The sequence below is a fragment of the Temnothorax americanus genome, unplaced genomic scaffold (assembly GCF_048541705.1).
Source record: "Temnothorax americanus isolate GAGA-0224 unplaced genomic scaffold, ASM4854170v1 Scaffold82, whole genome shotgun sequence".
Lineage (NCBI taxonomy): Eukaryota > Metazoa > Arthropoda > Insecta > Hymenoptera > Formicidae > Temnothorax > Temnothorax americanus.
Genome location: NW_027509805.1, coordinates 107,703 through 127,811, shown reverse-complemented (window position 1 = coordinate 127,811; position 20,109 = coordinate 107,703). Strand labels below are relative to the sequence as shown.

General features: G+C 33.1%; 2 protein-coding genes across 3 annotated transcripts in view; both read left to right on the top strand.

The window, feature by feature from the left end:
- The window catches only part of LOC143907493 (semaphorin-1A), a 216,428-nt gene extending 204,415 nt beyond the window's left edge, over window positions 1–12,013 (top strand). The window contains exons 7-15 of one of the 2 annotated variants that reach the window (XM_077424311.1): window positions 3,380–3,484; window positions 4,267–4,355; window positions 4,734–4,875; window positions 7,076–7,424; window positions 7,840–7,922; window positions 8,141–8,239; window positions 8,865–9,149; window positions 10,707–10,850; window positions 11,652–12,013. In XM_077424311.1, the coding sequence (XP_077280437.1) occupies window positions 3,380–3,484; window positions 4,267–4,355; window positions 4,734–4,875; window positions 7,076–7,424; window positions 7,840–7,922; window positions 8,141–8,239; window positions 8,865–9,149; window positions 10,707–10,850; window positions 11,652–11,968 (1,613 nt within the window). In that variant the 3' untranslated portion in view covers window positions 11,969–12,013. The remainder of the gene's footprint in view (window positions 1–3,379; window positions 3,485–4,266; window positions 4,356–4,733; window positions 4,876–7,075; window positions 7,425–7,839; window positions 7,923–8,140; window positions 8,240–8,864; window positions 9,150–10,706; window positions 10,851–11,651) is intronic. The other variant, XM_077424312.1, reaches the window with a different exon arrangement.
- On the top strand, window positions 11,996–19,413 carry LOC143907482 (uncharacterized; the record flags this gene model as incomplete). Its single annotated transcript, XM_077424299.1, has 1 exon — window positions 11,996–19,413. A coding segment is annotated over one exon (729 nt), but the record flags the coding sequence as incomplete, so codon positions are not given.
- Between the last annotated feature and the right edge of the window lie 696 nt (window positions 19,414–20,109).

Here is a 20,109-nt window from a genome sequence, read left to right as displayed (position 1 = left end):
GCATTATATGTACTCTATACAAACATACATATAACGATCAAAATCCATGGATTTTTCCTGGATTTTGCGACCGATTGCACGCGACACTGAGAAAAATTGTTCGCGTACGGGATTATTCTCACAAGATGACGAGCTTTTCTTCAAATAAAAGTTCTTCGGCAAATTGAAAATTTTATTTTTATGCGCGCGCACATATGTGTGTTTAAAAATAAAATTTTCAACATCGGAACTTAAGTATTTTGTTTGATTATGAAGATAAAGACGTAGCATGAAACAAACTTTATTTTTTAGTCTAACTGAACTATTAAAAATTATGTCTTATATCATACACCATATAAACATATGTGCTATACTTTTTATTTTATCATTACTGAAATAGAATATTGCTCAACCTACTTAGCCGTTACACCAAAGTATTAGAATTGTTCAACAATTCTATGTTAATTGGATATTGGCAAATGTACACAGTTTTGATTAGCAATTTACTCTCCGGATATATTTATTTACTTATTATCTACAGTATATCCAGTAGGCATAACGATAACGGTATACTAGCAGTTTGGTAGCAGTATATTACAACAGATTGTCGTCAATTGCATCCGCATTACTGCTGGCGAGCCTGTGCAGACATAACATGAAAGCATATCGGTGGTAGATATCGAGCAGATCTACCGAGTGCGGTATGGCAGAGAGATTGACGCCAGAAATCGAGCAGATTTATTGTTGTATAAACATTTAAATAGCATTGATCTATGGCAATCAAACTGCACTCAACAAATTTACTCGATTTTCCACTAACAGCTTTATTATTATATGATATGCGGTTAGAAGGTTTTGTCTGAGTTTTGCTGAAATTATTTCCACTGATATTATTTGATATGAAAAATTTGTCATATAAAATCTGTTGTTTCCGCTATTTTTGTAGTTTTAAAGATGTACTGTCGATTCCTTGCTGTTTAAGTTTGGAGAGATGGTAAACATCATGTCTCAAAGTTCCTCCTACGGATAACAGCAAGAAAAAATTTATAATTTCGAAAATGACAGCGAGAATAAGAGAGAGTTAAATCCGTACTTTAGAAGAAGAAATGTGTTCGAAAACTATGTAAAGTTATTCCAAGCTGTTCCACATCCGTAGAAAATAAGCTCTTCAACGTGGAATCGGTTTTACAACACCACTTCAAAATTGCATGCGAATATTTCAAACTGCTTTCAAAATGCTTGATCCCCTCGTTTATGCTAATACAAGAGCGCAAGCATGTGTAAAAAATTAATTCTCATTTTTTTATATATGCGGTGCATCCTCATTCTGGAATCGTATTCTTTTTTACTATTTTCAGTTGCGATATGAAAAGTAATATTGAACCTAATAATTATTTTAAATTTTATCTATCTATCAATATTTGTATTTTGATTTCTATAGACATGTTATTTCTTTTGCACAACGTATCATACTTATTTTAACATTTATGTAACCATAGTATGGTATAACGGTAAATAAGATATATTTGTATTATATTTGAACGCAGATGTTTGTAAACTTACGGAATGACTTATCTTACTTGACTGATTTATTAAATGGGATGGTTTATAAAACTGGCAATTATTTATTACATATTAGTTTTATCTTTTACGAATTATAGTCCAATATTATATTCATTATATTAGTTAATTCGTTCATTAAATGTACTGTATTTATTCTGACTGATTCTATATGTACGATACTAATGAAAATACATATACATCTTTGATAAATTTAATTTTAGCGGGTATTTCAAACACCGATTCTACATTTATATTTGTACATGCTATTAAATTTGAAGTAACGTAATTCAATTTTAATAGAAAAATATTACTGATCTATAAATACGAATTATCATGTAATTCTTATGAAGATTCTCTCTTCAGATTCCAGTTATAATAAGCAAATCATGATGTCATCGTGCGAATATATTTATAGATCATTAATAATTTTCTTAATAATTTGTTTTGCCTATAACAAACCTACGAACTTTTTAACCCATTTGAAATAGATTTTCTCTTTATCTTACAAAAGTTTATATAGTCGTTTTCCTAAGACGGTTAAGAAAGAAATAAAGTTTTCTTGTAGGTAAAGAACATTATATTAATACCTAACAATGTGGGTTTGGGGCTCAGGTGCGAAAAAATTATTATAAAATTATGTAATTTTATTTTTAACCATTTGACAAATATTTTATGACAAAGTCTCCTTTGTCACCAACGTAATATTAATAGAACTAGGGTTTCTAGTACTCTTTGGTGATTATGTATGTTCTTCTCCCGTTTTAACATTAATATTATCACGCTACCTGCCTTTTGCGTTTAAATTCCCTTACGGAACCTTTGTTCGCACGATACTACATCTATTATTTTCTTTTCGAGTTGTAAATGTTATAATAGACAACTTTCAATGAAGAAGCAAATACTTAGTACAGTATAAATAAATTACATGACTATAAAATTAATAAAATATATGCAGATAAAGACAGCTGTTTATTTTAAATTTTACTACGTTTATCTTCATATATTTGATTAAATTGAAAGAAAGAATATGAATAAAACTTGAAAGTATCAAATCTTTCTTAACAATTATAACTTAAATAATTATAATGACTTTTGCATCCATTTTTGTTAAGTATTAAGTACACTGTTTTCGCTGACTATTTTTTATTAAATATCTCCAATTTTTACTTATTTTTGTTCGTTATTGATCTAATTAAAGAATTAATGTTTATTTATATAAGATGCTCGAAATTAATAACCAAACCGCTTTGAAATGGGTCTTACATTACTATTTTCCACTGAGGAATTTACGAAAAAAAAAAGAATATACCTAATAGAGAAGCAGAACAGAGATTGATGAAGAATATATATCAACATTGTGCTAATTAAAATTAGACAATATTGGCACGGAATTTGCAGACTATTAAACTTAATTTTTTAATAATCCACGTGGAGCTAACGTATGCAATTATGCTGAAATTAATATGGAAAAGTCGTGAATTCATGGAATGACTGACGAAGTTAAGTTCGGTATAATCGCTCGCGAAGACTAAAGATATGACATCGTTTAGGGGCTCCAAAGGCCTCCCCTTCGTCCTTCGAGGACTTTGATAGCGGGGAGCGAAAGTTCGGTCATGCCATAGAACGTCACCCCGGTGCGTGCACACGCACCACGAACCACCCTGCGGATAGTACCGTCGTACGTAAATTCAACGGGCATCAATTTCCGAGAGACGCGTTAGTAGGAGGATGAATTAACCCTGAGAGCCGCTGTATAACCATCGACCTGATGGCGCTCGTTTAGCTTGCAAATGTGGAAGGTGCGACTGACTGACGGAAACGTTTATGCATGTTTCAGAGGGACAGTTATACGCCGCGACGGTGGCTGACTTCTCCGGTGGCGAGCCGCTAATTCACAGGGAGAAAATTCGCACCGAGCGCTCGGATCTCAATCAGTTGAATGGTAAGCTCCTATATAGACATCAGAATACGGAGCATATTTTTCTCATCGCGATGATATTTCACAATTTTATAAATTTATACGGGACGTTCTGCGCAAACGCAGTCTCTGCGACATTCGATTCTGTAAGATCGTTCAAGATTTAATTAATTACAATATGCGCGTTTATACATAGAGATTTTTTTATACTGTTTTTACAGTACTTGCTAAATAAATTTATGAAATTAGAAATTAACTTTGTATAACTTGCAATTTATATTAAAGCAAGAAATTTAATTTTTCTTTACTTTAATAATTACACGAGCTTTTTAACTTACACATTTGCTTCTCCTGTTATCTGAAATTTTAATAAACGCAAGTGTAATAGAAATATCAAAATGATTAGAATTACGAAATCGTCTTATTTAAGAAGTAAAAAATTGTCTATCACACGATAACGATCCAAACTACCAAACCAACAATTTGATTTTGAAACGCTACTTTATGTAAATATCAGGTGAATTTATTGAAATATGTGAATTTATAATACAGATTATAATATATAATTATAAGGAATTATATAAATTATGTAAATTTATACATTATATCATGTAAATTATGTAAATTTATAAGAAGCGGGAAGTAATTATCCGTAACATTTAGGTCAGTCTTAAAACGACACAATTATATGTTTTTATTATTGAATAAATAATGTAGTAAAAAAGAATTGTGCTGTAAAATATGTACATACAACATTCTGTAGAATAATTTCGATAATCGAATTCGATGCAATCTTGTTATTTCAGGTCCCAACTTTGTCAGTTCATTCGCGTATCAGGATTATGTATTCTTCTTTTATCGCGAAACAGCCGTGGAATACATGAATTGCGGAAAGGTGAGAGATTATGATTTTTTTTTTAATTCGATATTTCTCCATTCTTATATAGCGCATTTGCCTCTGATTCCTTTTTAAGGAAAATTTGTTAAAATTTGAAGATTTATAAATAGTTTTAATTGTATATCGTACATGCAATGCATGTACATGCATGCGCCTCTTTATTTTTAACTTGTTAGGATTAAACAAATTCTCTACTGTAATTTTTATGTTGAACGCGTTTTAAAGAAAGATCTCTTATGATATAATAAAGGAAATAATATGGATTCGTAAAGATATATATACATATATATATATATATATATATATATAGAAATAAAAAAATATATAATATATAAGTAAAAATCGATTGCTTTACAAGTTTGATCCACATTACAGTCGGTCTATTCGCGAGTTGGCAGAGTCTGTCAGCACGATAAGGGCGGGCCACACGCATTTAGCGACAGATGGACGAGTTTCCTGAAAGCGAGACTCAACTGTTCGGTACCAGGAGAGTACCCCTTCTATTTCAACGAAATACGTGAGTATGCATATGCGTGGTCCTTTCGCGGCTTCGATCGTGACTACGCCCGAGTAGTTTCAAATGAGGGCTCTCGCACGCTCCTAAAAGGTCCTCGTAAGAGAGCCTCTTCGATTCTGCGCCATGTTAGTTCCTACTTATTGTTAGTTTGTTAGTACATATACCGCGCTCGTCTACTTTTTAAGTTTTCAGAGATTTCCGCCCCGATATACTTTCGCGTTTTACGAAATATTGTAAGAAAAAAAGTGCAATTTTGAAGACTTTAAAAGTTGCTCTTTTCAAGATATCTGTTAGAAAGAGTGACTGGAGTTGGATTTAATATTTCATGTTATTTGTTTAAAACATGCTACATCATATATTGCAAATTATATATATTTATAATTGCATATACATATAATTATCATATATTTTTTAATGTATTTTTAAATATACATCGATATATCATTACCTTGTGTATAAAAATATTAAAATACAGTTACCAAAAAATGAATATTTTGATGCAAAATATTTCATATTTTTATATCATAATATCTCAGAATATAATATGAAATATCTCATAAACGACATAAACTATTCATTTTTTTATGACTTTATCTTTTAATATGCAGAATAACCTTGCTTTTACATGCAAAATGGGGCTAGAGAGACAGAATAAAATTACGCTAAAAAATATTTTTTTTTTCTATTTATAAAAATATTGATGACGTTAATGTTTTATAAAAACACATGTTATATAGAAGATTTATTACATACATCACATTTCTCTCCCGAAAAACTTATATTTGAAACATTATTTTTAAAGATATTTCATTTTTAATATGTTTGGAAATCTCACTTTTGTTTTATCTTGTCAAATATTAGAAATAGTACATAATGCGGGCATCCGCAAATCTATCCAAAATTAAAGATGCATGCTGTTATGCGCTGTTTTGCGTAAGTTGATATACATATTATATCTCTAATATTTATATTTGCGTATATAGAATGGGAAGAATGGCAACATTGCTTACAAATATCGTACATTATTATTATTGTGTTGCAGCGATAGTTGCACTTCTAATATTTGCATGCAATGTTTTAACGCGTAAGAGAAGGAACTGTTATATTATTCGCAAATATGAATATTAGAAAGAAACGCATTATTATTATTACAAAAAGCATAGGAAATTACATTCTTTTGTAATAACAAGCATGTCTATTTAGCAGTATTATAATAAAAACATTCGTACGTTTAATATTTCTAAAATGTTTTTTTTTTTATATTTACATGATATTTTTTGGCACACATTGATTTTCGGATTTCTCGTCCATTCCACACGTACAACGCAATCGGATAAGTCACTCTAGCTATCTATCGTACAGCGAAATGGACTAATCTCGAGTGTGAAGCACAATAGCCGTGCACTATCGCGTTTAGGACCGGTAGGAATGAATGGAGAATGAATGAGAGGAGTGCTCTATTCTCGTAGAATATTGTCGTCGCGCATATCGAATTGAAATCCCAAATGCTGGCTCCGCAAAGTTGGCGTGTCTCCAGATGTCTGAGAGATACCGCGAAATCGCAGGCTGCTCCCGTGATTGTTCGAACTTTGTATCTAATAGCGGAACTAAGATAAGACTAATGATGGCAGTTGTTTATTAATGTCGCCGCGTAATTAAGCATCGTTTTATAAAATCAAACAAGTTAAAAATGTGTAAAAGGAATTGATAACAAATGGAATTGTTATTAGAATCGAAAATTCATTAACTTGAATTTTTTAATTATCCAATTAAATGACAATTGCAAGAAGAAAATGTTTGGTTTGAGTACGATAATAGAACGGAAAAAGTAAAACGAATAACGTGAAATTAAATACCGCGTCGATGAAGCGTCGATATTCAATATGTGAGCAATTTTCTCAATCGATATTCGTGAATTTAAGTCAGTAAATTGCAGATAATACCATCATCAGCTTCAATTGGACGACCAGAAAATGGTTTGTCTTAAAAAGTAATAGAGTAATAGTCACTTCGACTGGATCTTGCAAATTATTTTGTTGCGCATGTCCTATGTGTGTCTTACAAGACCTATTTTTTTCTCACCATTCTATGTAACTGATGACATATTTTCTCGATCAAGAGATGTTTAAAATGTCTACACTTATCAACGCGAATATATAAGACAAAAATTATTTTGAATTATTTTTTATATGTTATTTAGAGTCAACGAGCGATGTTACGGATGGTCGATACGCGGGAAAATCCGCGCGTCTGGTGTACGGGGTTTTCACGACCCCGGTAAACTCCATCGGCGGCTCAGCTATCTGCGCTTTCTCTATGGACGCCATTCTCGAGGTCTTCCAGGGTGCTTTCAAAGAGCAAGAGACGATAAACAGCAACTGGCTGCGAGTACTTCCGGAAAAGGTGCCTGAGCCCAGACCCGGTGCCTGTGTTAACGATTCCAGAACACTTCCGGACATCACTGTCAATTTCGTCAAAGCGCATCCCCTCATGGACGACGCGGTGCAATCCTACTTTTCGTTACCTGTGATAACTAAAACCAGTTTCAAGTGAGTAACCCGATCGATTGATGCAACACATTTTCATTAATATGTTTTTAACACATAACGTATTTATTGTCCTATACGTACATAATATTTTTACCTAAATACACTTTGACGCAACATTTTTTAATTACGGATTTGTTTTCAATTTTGAGTCAATATTCTCTGTCAAAGAAAATAATCATTTATTATAATTTTCCAATTTTTAACATTACGTACTTTTTAAAGTTAAATTGAAAAATAAAAATGCATTATATATTATACACTTAGGAAAAAAGCGAGAATTCTTTTCACGTAAATTTTATTGAATTTTCTTGAAAGTTATTTTTAAAGTTATTATTTTGATCGCGTATTTTTAATACTATTAATGGCTAAATATTTGTAATGCAATATATGCTATTAATACATGAAACGTTTGTAGTTATAGATTTACCAAAGTTGCCGTAGATCCTCAAGTAAAGGCATTGGATGGTAAAGCTTACGATATACTGTATATCGGAACAGGTATAATTATTTATTTATTTATTTATTTATAATAATTTATTGATTATTATATTTATACATAATTACATATTATTATTACATTTAAAATAATGATCAGTCTATTATAATGTTATATAATAATAATGACATAATTATTATAATAAATAATATATGTTATGTTTGAAATAACAACGATTTATATTTCTGCGAGATTAACGAGATTTACTTGTTGCATATAGATGACGGCCGCGTTTTGAAGGCGCTTAATACGCGTGCACCAGAATCGCGTGACAATGTCGGTCAAGTTATTGTCAGCGATGTTCAAGTGTTAAGATTTGGTAAGTAAGTTTACTGTAAATTTTGTAATCACATTATATATATTTCGCGCGTTTAATTAATTTAAAAAATATACATAGTTTTTTATTTTTATGTTGCCTAACTATATACTGCTAAAGCTACACTGTGTTAAAGTCATAGTGTGAAATTATATTCAATTTGAATCATTTTTAACCATCTGTCTTTTCGAGACATTTCATATTTAAATCCTTAGGATAGAAGAGAAATATAAAGAGGAAGGGAGAGAAAAAATTTGATGCGCATGGCCAATTTGAATAGATCAATTGCAATGCAAACTATCTGAATTAGTTTGAATTTTCAGCGCGTTTGGTTTCGGTGCAATCTTTTTGTACGATGGAATGTAGAGTATAGTCAAACGGAAGAACGACTTGGAATTGAAAAAGAAATTCGATGCTTTTTTGAAAAGTTTCTAAGAAGCTTTGCGTACTTCTTGTATATATGTAGTATTATTTCCGGCAAAAATTTAAAGAGATGTACTTGTAAATTATATCGGTAAACAATACAATATTCTTTTTCGCAAAATATGTATAGCATGTAAAGTCTTTTTACAATTCATAAAGTAATGTTTATTAAATACACGAAATAACACACGATTCGTTGTTGCAGGCCAAGCGGTCAAAGACCTTCTGGTGGTTCATCTAGCTGGCGAAGCGAGCAAGCTGGTGGTGTTCGCGGATTCTGAGATCCGCGCGGTTCCCTTACATCATTGTGACTCCCCTGCTGCGGCTACTTGTAGATCTTGTGTCGCCTTACAAGATCCTCATTGCGCTTGGGACGCGACCGCGAACCTCTGCGTGGCAGTGCTGACGAAACTCCACGACAACGACGCCGATAAGACGCTGTTCCAAGATATCCCAACCGGTAGACACCGAAGCTGCGGACGCGAACCAGGTACTGTCTTTTATGTAGACTATATACGTTATCAAGACGCCCGTGAATTGTTTCTGGAAATAAATTATATAATATTATGCGTGGATAATGTACCGCTGTCTAGTCACTTGTTTAACAATTTTGTGACCTGATTCCGTTTTAACTTTTTTTTCTACAACGAATGCAAAAATTATACATGCTGGTTCGAATGACACAAATTTCCCAAACTTTAAACTCATGCATACTATCTGAATATCTCGAAAGCGGTTCACTCGAACCCATTTTTCATTATTGGCTCAAAACAAGCAAGATTGTATTTACGTTTATATGTCATATGAATTCAACATATGGCTTTTAAAGTTTCGAAATTTTTAAAAATTTTCCTGTGCAGCTCTTGGACGTACCGTGATTTATTCAAACTTGTACTTTCAACCGGAATAATCAAGTTTGTTCTCCAGCACTCAGAGTACTCGTTCTGTAAAAGAAAGATCATAAGATTGTAAAATAGGAAATTAAAATTTTAAATAGAAAATTGTAAAAAAAATAGGCAATTTTTTTAACGCTCACAAAACTTTTTTTAAAAGCTTTATCAAGTATATTTATTTTAATTACAGTTCCTCCACTTTGTTCTCCTCCTTCTCCCCTACAAGCTTCAATATATAACTATTTTATTTTAAACGTGAAAAATGGAAGAGAGACAGCTCAGCTGATATAAATAAACCTAATATGTGGTCGTTTTTTTTGTGGACACGCTTTTCTTGTCGAATATGCTACTAAAGAATATATGGGCAATAAATATTAAGGAACAACTCTTTGTAACTCCGAGTAAACATCAAACATTTTCAGACCTGACGTTTCCTGTTTAATTTTACATGAAACTTGATTTGAAAAATGATGAAAAATCGGAAAAATAAAATTAAAAAGTTTCATTGGAAAACAGCGTTTATTCTGAAAAAAGAACAAAGTATATGTGTACATAATAATAATATATATCCAAAATGTATAGCTAAACTTAAACTTGAAAAATTCTTGAAGAAGTATATGTACATTATAATGTGCGTCAGGTCTGAAACAATTAAATAATATTTTTCACAAATTCAACTACGCTAAGAATACTGCTCGCACGGCAAACACAGCTCACGATCAGCTATTTCATAGTATATTCATGCGTACACTAGGCGTTATTATGTATATTTTCACGGCACTTTCAGCTCGGACGCACCGTCAGATATTCATATTAATGATGCTTAATGCACGCTATGATTTAGAACTATGTTTGAAACTGAAATTTAGAAGTTGCAAATATCTCATACATTAGAAGTTAAAAAGCAAAACAACAAACAATTATTAAGCGACAGACAATATTAAATTATAATTCAGAAAAAAATAGATTTTGATTATTTTTCTTTACAGTCATGATACACGAATGTCTAAATGTGATGTCTAAATTCTAAACCTAATGCCGAGTATGAATTAAGGCATATGTATGGTGCCTAATGTACGTTGCAATAAGTATGCAAAATCATTCTGTACGTAATCATCTGTCGTCTATCATCATATTGGTGAATATTACTCCAGAGGTAACGAAGTCCGTCCAGCCAGCGGTGGCGTCCGAAATTGGGCGCGACGAGCAGCCCGATGAACGGGAGAATGAAATCATCATCGAATTGGATCGGGAAAATCAGTACGGCCGTACACAGCCGAGGGCTAATGAGCCTCAAGGTAACCATCTGCGATATTGTCCATCGTCACATCATGCCGATATACCTTGTTTGAAGTCGAAAATCCTTCTCATAATACCCGCTTAAACTGATTCTTTTTCCATGGTATTTTGTTCTTCAAAGCAGATTTATTTTCATGTTTGCAACTAATCTACTGTCTTGTCCATACACTAACATACAGAATAGCTCGTTATTGATTAACTGAACTTAACTGAGAAACTGATGATTCCATATAAAAATAATAATGTTGAAATATATTAATATAATTTTTCTATTTCTTATATGAAGCTTCGTTTTCAAAAGGAAATTCGGATTTGAAAAATGGAACATTTTATCAATGTCTTTTCTATTTTAAGGCTATATAATTTTTGCGTTATCGATAAATTTGTTCTAGTTATTATTCTCTATCCTTCGACACATTACTGATTTATATCAAAATTACATATGTATATTTTCTAATTCTTTAAAATCAATTCTCTTAAAATCGAAACCTCAAATCGAAACCTTATTTTACGTTTTTTATATAGAATCATCACCTTTTTAATTATATCAGAAAGGTGATGATTCTATATAATCTAGGGTACTCGATTTTGCAATAACGAAACATTCTATCGCGTTTATTATATTTGGGCGGGTGATGTCTGCAAAAATCGATTGTATCTTTACTGTTTCTCTATTTATATTATTTATTTTCGCTTCAATTTTTCTTCTCCGTTCCAAACACCAGAGATTGAACGCGCGAGCAGTTTTCGCAAGAGATAATTCTAATATTGTTGTCCAACTTGTTGCATTCTGATTACAGGCGTGACCGTGACACCGGTGGTATACTCAGCCCAAACATTGACGGGTGCGCTAATAGGGACCTGTTTTTGTTCTTTGGTGGCCGGTTTCGCCTTCGGTTTCTGGTTCTCTCAGAGATTGCGAGGCTCGTCGTATCCGGAACCCTCCGAACAACGGCAACAACTCAATCGACTAACGGAGAGTTCGGAGTCGCCCGGATTCAACAACAAGTCCATCAATCTTGTGCTGAATGTACCGCCCAAGAACCCGAATGGCAAGAACGCGAATTCGTCTGCGGAAAACAAGCCAGTGCAAAAGGTGAAGAAAACGTACATATGATACAGAAGGCGACACAGAGCCGTTTGAGGCTTGCCACAGGACCCCACGGGTTCTGGCGCATCTTCCACCTCCTCTTCCTCCGACCTCGCGGAATCGGACGAGCGCAACAACGAGGACGGCGACGACGACGAGGACGACGACGGGACGACGCCCACAAGCCTCACCACCGGTATCGCCACGGACCACACCAACAACACGCATAAGCTGGACGAAGATCGTTACGAGGATCATTACGAGAGTATCATAAATGACGAGGTCTGCACGCTGGAATACTTGGATGGTTACGATACGCAGCAGCGATCCGCGACGGCCCAGAGATGTACTCAGTACCACCAGTCCGAGTGCGTCGAGACGACGTTGATCAATGTGCCGACCTGCGAACTTGAAGATTCCGGCGGCAGCGACAGCGCGAACAGTCTTGACGATCTCTGTAGGCGTCGTCACGCCGCTGAGGATCTATTCGATCGGCACGGGGCGACGAGCAACACGCGGGACCATTACATGGTGCCCACTCGAAGCCCGCGCGAGCTCAACGACAAAATTCTGTCGCTCTTTAACCCGCAGTTCCTGCCAAACTTTAACAACATGGTCACGTACATGGCCGCGCATAGTCCGCCACCGCGATCTCAGTCTCTGGCCCAATACAACAGCGAGGACGACAATTTCCTGCTTAGGGACGGGAACTATCGTAAACGTGACGGCATGAACTCGGTGTGCTTTCGACGAGGACTGACTCACGAAGCACCGCGGGAGTGACAGTACTTTCGCATCAGCGGACGAAGCGATTCGCTCTGTTTATGGTCTGATAACGAGCAACATCTAGCAACGTGACTTTGTGCACCTGAGAAACTAGCAGTGCTGAAAGTGAGAAATAACTGTATGTATTTTCTACAACGTTACGAAGGAGAGTTAGGAACTGTCACTGATATGGTACTACGTGCAGCGAAACCCCTTCCTTCTTTTCACGATGAACACGTAGCTGAAAGTTGCGTCGGAAAATGCGATCGTGATCACATAGCGACACGTAATAATCGACGGCGAATAATCTCGTGATAAGCCCAGGATCTACTTTTTTATGGTATTTTCAAGCTTTGCCAAGTATTGTCCGTCGCGCGGTTCCACGCTCGCAACTACCGTGGAATCATTTTGTATAGGATTCAATTTAAAGTCTTTTTCTTTATTTGTCTCGATGATAATAATAGAAGAGTCGAATGTAAGGGAAAGCGTATGCCGACAACAACGACGACAAGATTGAACCGTAGTAATGTAATGTGATACCATATGAGAACTGTGTTCGTAGCAGTGGCCTGTTAGGTGCTTAGACTGATGCAAGATAAAACGAAAAACACTGTGTAGAAACATTTAAGCATTCGCGCGAGAGACGAGGCGTGCCTTCCGTGTATTAATTGTTGGCAGATCTTGATCTATAACAGGAATGGAGTGTTAATATGGCCGGTATAGATTCGGGCAAGTGCCTCATTTATGCGTTTTGTTTAAGATATCCAATAGAACGGAGTGAAGTATAGAAAAAGAGAGAGAGAGAGAGAGAGAGAGAGAGAGAGAGAGAGAGAGAGAGAGAGAGAGATCTAAGTAAGACTAATTCGAATATTGTAGTGCACTTATTGCCGTGCTGTGAGTACTGGTAATAGCGGGGAATACGGACGAAAGCATGTTTATCAATAACTTAGCTCTCACTGGTATATAGCGGCAAGAGTATATAGTTTCTTCGAGGAATATGCTTGTTAAAAAACCTATGAGGGTAAAAATTATTGTTACATGAAGTTGTGACGAAACAAAGTTAGAAGAAAAACGCATATGATTATTTCAATTATATCTGTAATCTGCTAGATTATAAATAGCAAGACTTGCAAAATTTTTCTCAACAGACTTGACTATGAGGAATTAAATTAAAATATAAATATCTAAAATGTAAATTTTAAATTTACTATTTTTATTATATTTTTTCTTATATTTTTTTAATTATATTTTGTTATATTTTTTTATATATTTTTCCTTATATTTTGTTCTTTATTCTTTTTCCTTATTTTACTATTTTTATTATATTTTTCCACTCAAAAATATTAATTCTCAATATTTTATGTTGAGAATATTGCATAGAACATTTATGAAAAAATATCCAAATATTATTTGGAAAAAGTTGCACTGATCTTATCGTATGTACAATTAATTTTTAGTTAATTAGGCGTATTATATATTTTTATTCGTTATAAGTTTAATAATTTAGTTATTTAGATTTTTTTACTTTACGCCGTTAGCATGGCGACGCGGTCCTCGAAGAAACTCTGACGAAAGGAACCGAAGTGCGAGATTATAGATATAACGGCGTAAACTGGTTCTGCTGGCGTTACAATAACGATTGCGATGCGATTACACGTGCGCATTTACTTGACAGTTGACAGTTTAATCGCGGACAGAGTGCCTCTAACGATGAGCGTCTTGAGAAGTTTTTAGAATATCAAAAACGGCGGAAAATGCTCTTTCGACACGTGAAATTGTAAGTCAGTCTGTGGATGAGCTTTGATCGCAGCAGCAGTCTCGATCCATCTATATGCCGATAAATTTAATTCTTGCAATTTGTATTATTAGCTAGATACCAAAGGCATTGATTTGAACAACATTCATTTAACGTTAAAGTTAAGTTTAAGACACCATCTGACACAATCTGAACACTAAATAATACAATCTCGCGCATGTTCGAGAGGTACTTTCCGTCGTTTCACCCGCTACTTTCTCGTCGCTCATTAACCAACACTGCCGCGTAAATTCTAACACGCCTCGAGCGAACAGTACAGTAGACACCTTACCGATTTTCACCGACTGTCATTGAACATTGGACGTTAAAAGATCAGGGTAAAACGAAACGTTGTTCAAGTGCTTTCGCGTTCGACGATAGGGCTCGATGTAGATAGCCGCATATATGATGGTAACTGCGTGCTGTGTAAGCGAGAAGAGAAGTCGTGTAAATACATAGAACTGTTTTTTATCGTTGAGATCATTTTAAACAAGATCGAGGATTCATTCGTTATGCTACTCGTCACGCGAGGAGCAGTGATACATTGATATTATACATATATTGCATTTTCATTGCTGCGCATACACATATAATGTATATATACGTACAAGATGTTAAAAATTTCAACCGGCAAACTTTGAAGGAACATAAAAAACGTTGAAAAGTAAATATTTTTTACTAGTAATATTTTTTTTTGTAAAAAAATATTGTTACTTAAAAAACGTTCTCTTGAGGTTATTTATATTCCGCCAAAGTTTGTAGATCTAATTTTTTAACATCCTGTACGTATATATATATATATATAGACACTGTGCATATATACATGTGCATTTGCGCAAACACATATTCGTTTTTAATTCGCGTAGACTATACGTACTATAGTCTGGGAAAACGAGATGTGTTAAATAAAAGAGGCAGCTAATTAGATTTATGCGCTGACTTTGTAAAAGTCTGTTTTTCCTTAAATAAATTTTTGCCATGCCCCCGTTCATCGCATTCGATCGACCCCGGCTGGCAAGCCTTTTACAAAAGATTACACGATGTTTGTGTAATAGAAACATCTGAACTAGGTACCTTAACACGAGATACACAGTAGAAAGAAATTGTTATACATTAATATTAATATTTCTAAATTGAAAAGGACTGGGGAAGCGTATAAATTTACATATGTATACAAATGTACTGTTAGAATACCATTTGCATATACAAATAATGTACATAAATAACGCTCTGTTTAAAATCTGATTTTATCGTGCTTTTAAAGCTAGCCCTGTGTCATAAGAGAGTGAAGAGGGATAAATTTCCAATTACGAATAGACTAGAAGCATTTAAAAAGGCTTCTCGTACTTGCGTTAGCCATTTTATAATATAAAGCGCGAGAAACTACAAGTAGATTCATATTAAGATTCATATTAAGAGCAAGTCATAATTTATAATGGAATTGAACACATCGATAAATTACATAGAAAAACATATGTTGAGATAATTGTTTAACACGTTCGCTATCAGCCTCACATATGACAAACCATAATTTACGTGATAAATCATAAATTTTACTTTCCACTAAAACAAATAAAGTTTATCTTACTATTATCAAGTGATTTATAAAACATTATACCGCATATAAAAGAGAAAGAGAAAGAGAGAAAGTAATATGCGTGATCTGAGATTTTAATTAAGTATATCGAACAAAAGTAAGCGATACAGATATAGTGCCCTGCGACAAAAATTTTCAAAATCTAGTGTGAACGTGATTATTTCAAGATATTAAGATAAGAGTAAGAACAAAGAATTTTTTTTAAATATCAGCACAAATAAATGTGAAATATCGACTAACTTGTGACAAGATTGTATTTCAATTGTCGACTTTGTATCAATTTGTTAAACAGGGTGATACTCAATATTTCACACAAGCCTAATTCGACGAGAAAATACTAAAAAATTTTAATATATATACGACACGACTGCAAAAATTTCCGGAGTTTTATCTTCGATATTAAAAAATATAGATTTTTAATTATTTGTAAAAAAAACTATGGCCTTTCTAATGAATATGAAGGTACTCTTTTTTAACAAAATTGCCATGATTAAAAAAACTTAATCCCTATTAATGCATAGTATACCAGAACAGAAACTGATGAATTATCACAATAAATACTTGACAATGTAATTGTCAAGAAAATGTGTTTTCTTGACAACATATTTGGACCAGTCGAAAACCAATTCGAGAATCAATGTACAGAATTTTAATCAGCTATAAGTTTGAAGAGTTAAAATAAAAAAGCAACATTAAATACACACATCTAGCTTGCGCAAATGCGAGAGAGCGACATTGTTGTTAGTAAATACAATATAAAATCGGGCGGCTTTATAATTTTAGATTATTATTTGATATATCGCGACAGGAGAAAGAAACGTGAACAATGCGACGAATAAGATGACGATATATGAGGCACGAACGAAGACACTATATAGTTATGTGACGCGCGGTAGCCGTATAGACTGTATCGCTCGCATTAATTAGATAATATAATCGCAACATTCCATTAAAGCCGGGACTGCCAGCCGTTTAATAAATACTGACCTGGCAGTGGGTGGCGCTACGAGGAAAGTCGATAATACATGTAGATAATTAATTAATGTCTTTTTATTCATATCTGGAATAAAGATAAAAACAATTCAAACTTAAATCATTTTATTCTATTCATTACCGTGTCAAAACGTTGCTTTTAATAGACCGGGAATTGTCATGTCTCATGTCTTGGAGCAATGCACGAAGAACGGGTATTATTTAATTAACCGAATATACACACATCCTGCACTGTCTTAATATCTAGAAAGTAATTTTACCGAATTATTTGAACATATACGTGATAATTTGTGCAAGAAATATCCAAGTTTAACTTTAATTTGATTTTAAGTCAATCCCCTATATTTCGGCGGAAAAAGCTTTTATTCGCTAAAATTATAGAACTTTATCGAGTTCTTTTTACTGCTACATATTTTGCGTTATTTTTATACGCGGCAAAAGAAATTTAGACGGAATCAAATTAGCATGAAAAAAAAGTTCAATGTATAGTTGATAAATGTTCTTCATTACGAAATATACGCGTATTATTCTTAGCTGGCATGCAGCTGCTGAAAGAGCACAACGAAAGCAATTAAGTTAAAAAAACCTAAATATATGTGAATCATATATTAATTAATCGCAAAACAATTCCTGCTGAGCGCTGGATGGCAGTCCGGGCACACATCTTTGCTGCATGTGCCAACGCAACGCGCGTCTCTTTTATGTATATACTATTGTAATTCTAATTATATATATATATATATATATAACCCCTTAGATAAAATAGCTAAAAGCGCGTGCTACGTTAAGTGAAGGTAACATATATAACATTCACCTTCATCGCTGATTGAAGTAACATTTATTTATCATCAATTAAAAGAAAATGTTTCGGATAAACGTTATTCAGTTTCAAGAAGCATACGCGATATCGCATATTTTATTATTTATAAAAAATTCTGATATTTTATGAGCAATATCATCTACCTTTTAAAAATCGACTCTTTTATATTCTAATTAAAAAAGTCATGTAAAAGGAAGTCATCTAAAATATATAGTAGTAATCATTTCGATTTGCAATAACGAGAGTAAGCATTCTAAAAAATTGTATCATAGATTTAACATATTCAACAACCCTCTCTTTTTTACAATGTTTTAATTCTCTAAATATCTCGTTATCCAAGTATTGTATTAAAAATTTGCGATTATAAAATTACATTTTATCGATTTACGAGTTTAATATTACTCTTTTGATTATTATGTAAATTTTATTCTATAAGCAAGATGATTATTTATATTAACATTTATATTTCACGATATGTATGCAGACCAAGAAAATCAAGAAAGTACAATAACGAGACTCGTACTATTTGAAATCGAAACTTTAATGTAAATCAAATAATAAAAATACAAATATAAAATTCTCCAGTAAATTATTGCTTAACTTATTGTACATTTACAAAAACAGTACTATTGGGGTTGATTGCTTAATTTAAATTTAATTATCATTTCTAATTTTTCTTCTACTATAAGGAGTTTCTACAAGGGATTTTACAAATATTTTGTAACTTATATATTTCAAAGTGTTTCTTGATTTCTGTCATAAAAATATTTTCTAAAAATTCAAATGTTATATAGCAAACTATTGTTTTTTAGTTTAAAAGATAGTTTTAAAGTATTTTTCGGTTTTCTTTGTCCAGTTTCAATTTTGAATGATATTAGATAGGATAATATTTTCTCAAGAAGTTGTTATTCTCTGAGAATTAAACCATTTCCTGAATACCCTTTCTGATTAAATAATTTTTATCTGAAATATTAATTGATGATGATTGACGCGAAGAAGATATTATCTGTGAACGTCCCGACGATGAGGCGTGAAAGCGAGTCACCCGACAACGGATAATTTTATGGCCAATAAAAAATTTTTGTAGATATATAATTCCTTCTTATACACACACACATACACACATCTTCCTAAAGCTAATAATATAATTGTATGTAATTTCTACAATATAGAAATTGTCATAATTACAACCGGCACAACCATGACAACGTATAGTATATCAAGTTTGTCACCGCGTATGGAGGATAACGATACACATTTAACATTGTACGTACCCCCAAATTGTGTGCGTAGTATGCAAATTAATAGAATAGCATAACTTGCGTGCTACGCACACTTAATACGCTAGTATACTTTGTACAATAATACTCGTCTTTTGGGAGAATGATATATTATGATTAAAGAGAGCTTCGTTTCAACGTATACTGAAGGAAGGTTATTTTAACGATTACTCCGATATTTCACGGATGGGATTATTTTTATTACTTACTTTTTATTCTATACATATACCAAGTCTATTCGATCTCCCCTTCCCGTTTCCTTCCTTTTTTTACGGATTTGTATTTTCTAATGCGCCGACCTACCAGCGAATTGGAACTAATTGAAAGCTCCGTTTATTGTAAGTTTCGAAAGACTTGTACAATATGAATAATCAATAATAAATCAATAATAGAAGCTTCGTGGTCCAAAATCAAAATAAATTGAAGTTGGAAATTATTCAGCTGTACCGAGTATGAATTATAATTGCAATAAGGAGGATAAGATTGCGTCAAAAACGAAACTCAATTGGATAAAAACAAATTAAGATAAATGTACGAATGCCGGGACACTTAAGATCTATGTCTAGACACGCTTTATCATATATTAGTATTTAAATTTAAATAAGCAATATATAACGCGAATTAAAATCAAAGATAAAAATCTAATACAAGAAAAATATTTTTATCTTCGATTCTTTGATTTTAATTCGCGTTATAACTTATTTAAGGATTATTAAAATGATAAAAATGTCCAAACATACGTACACGTGTCCAGGCATTGGTACATCTACCTTAATCCGAATACAGATAATCCATCTCACTATATAGTTATATGACAATATTAAAAACTTTAAATTTCTATATTTTTATCCTATACAATATATAATGCCCTTAAATTATTATATATATACTATATAAAGATCCTTTTAGTTTTTCTAG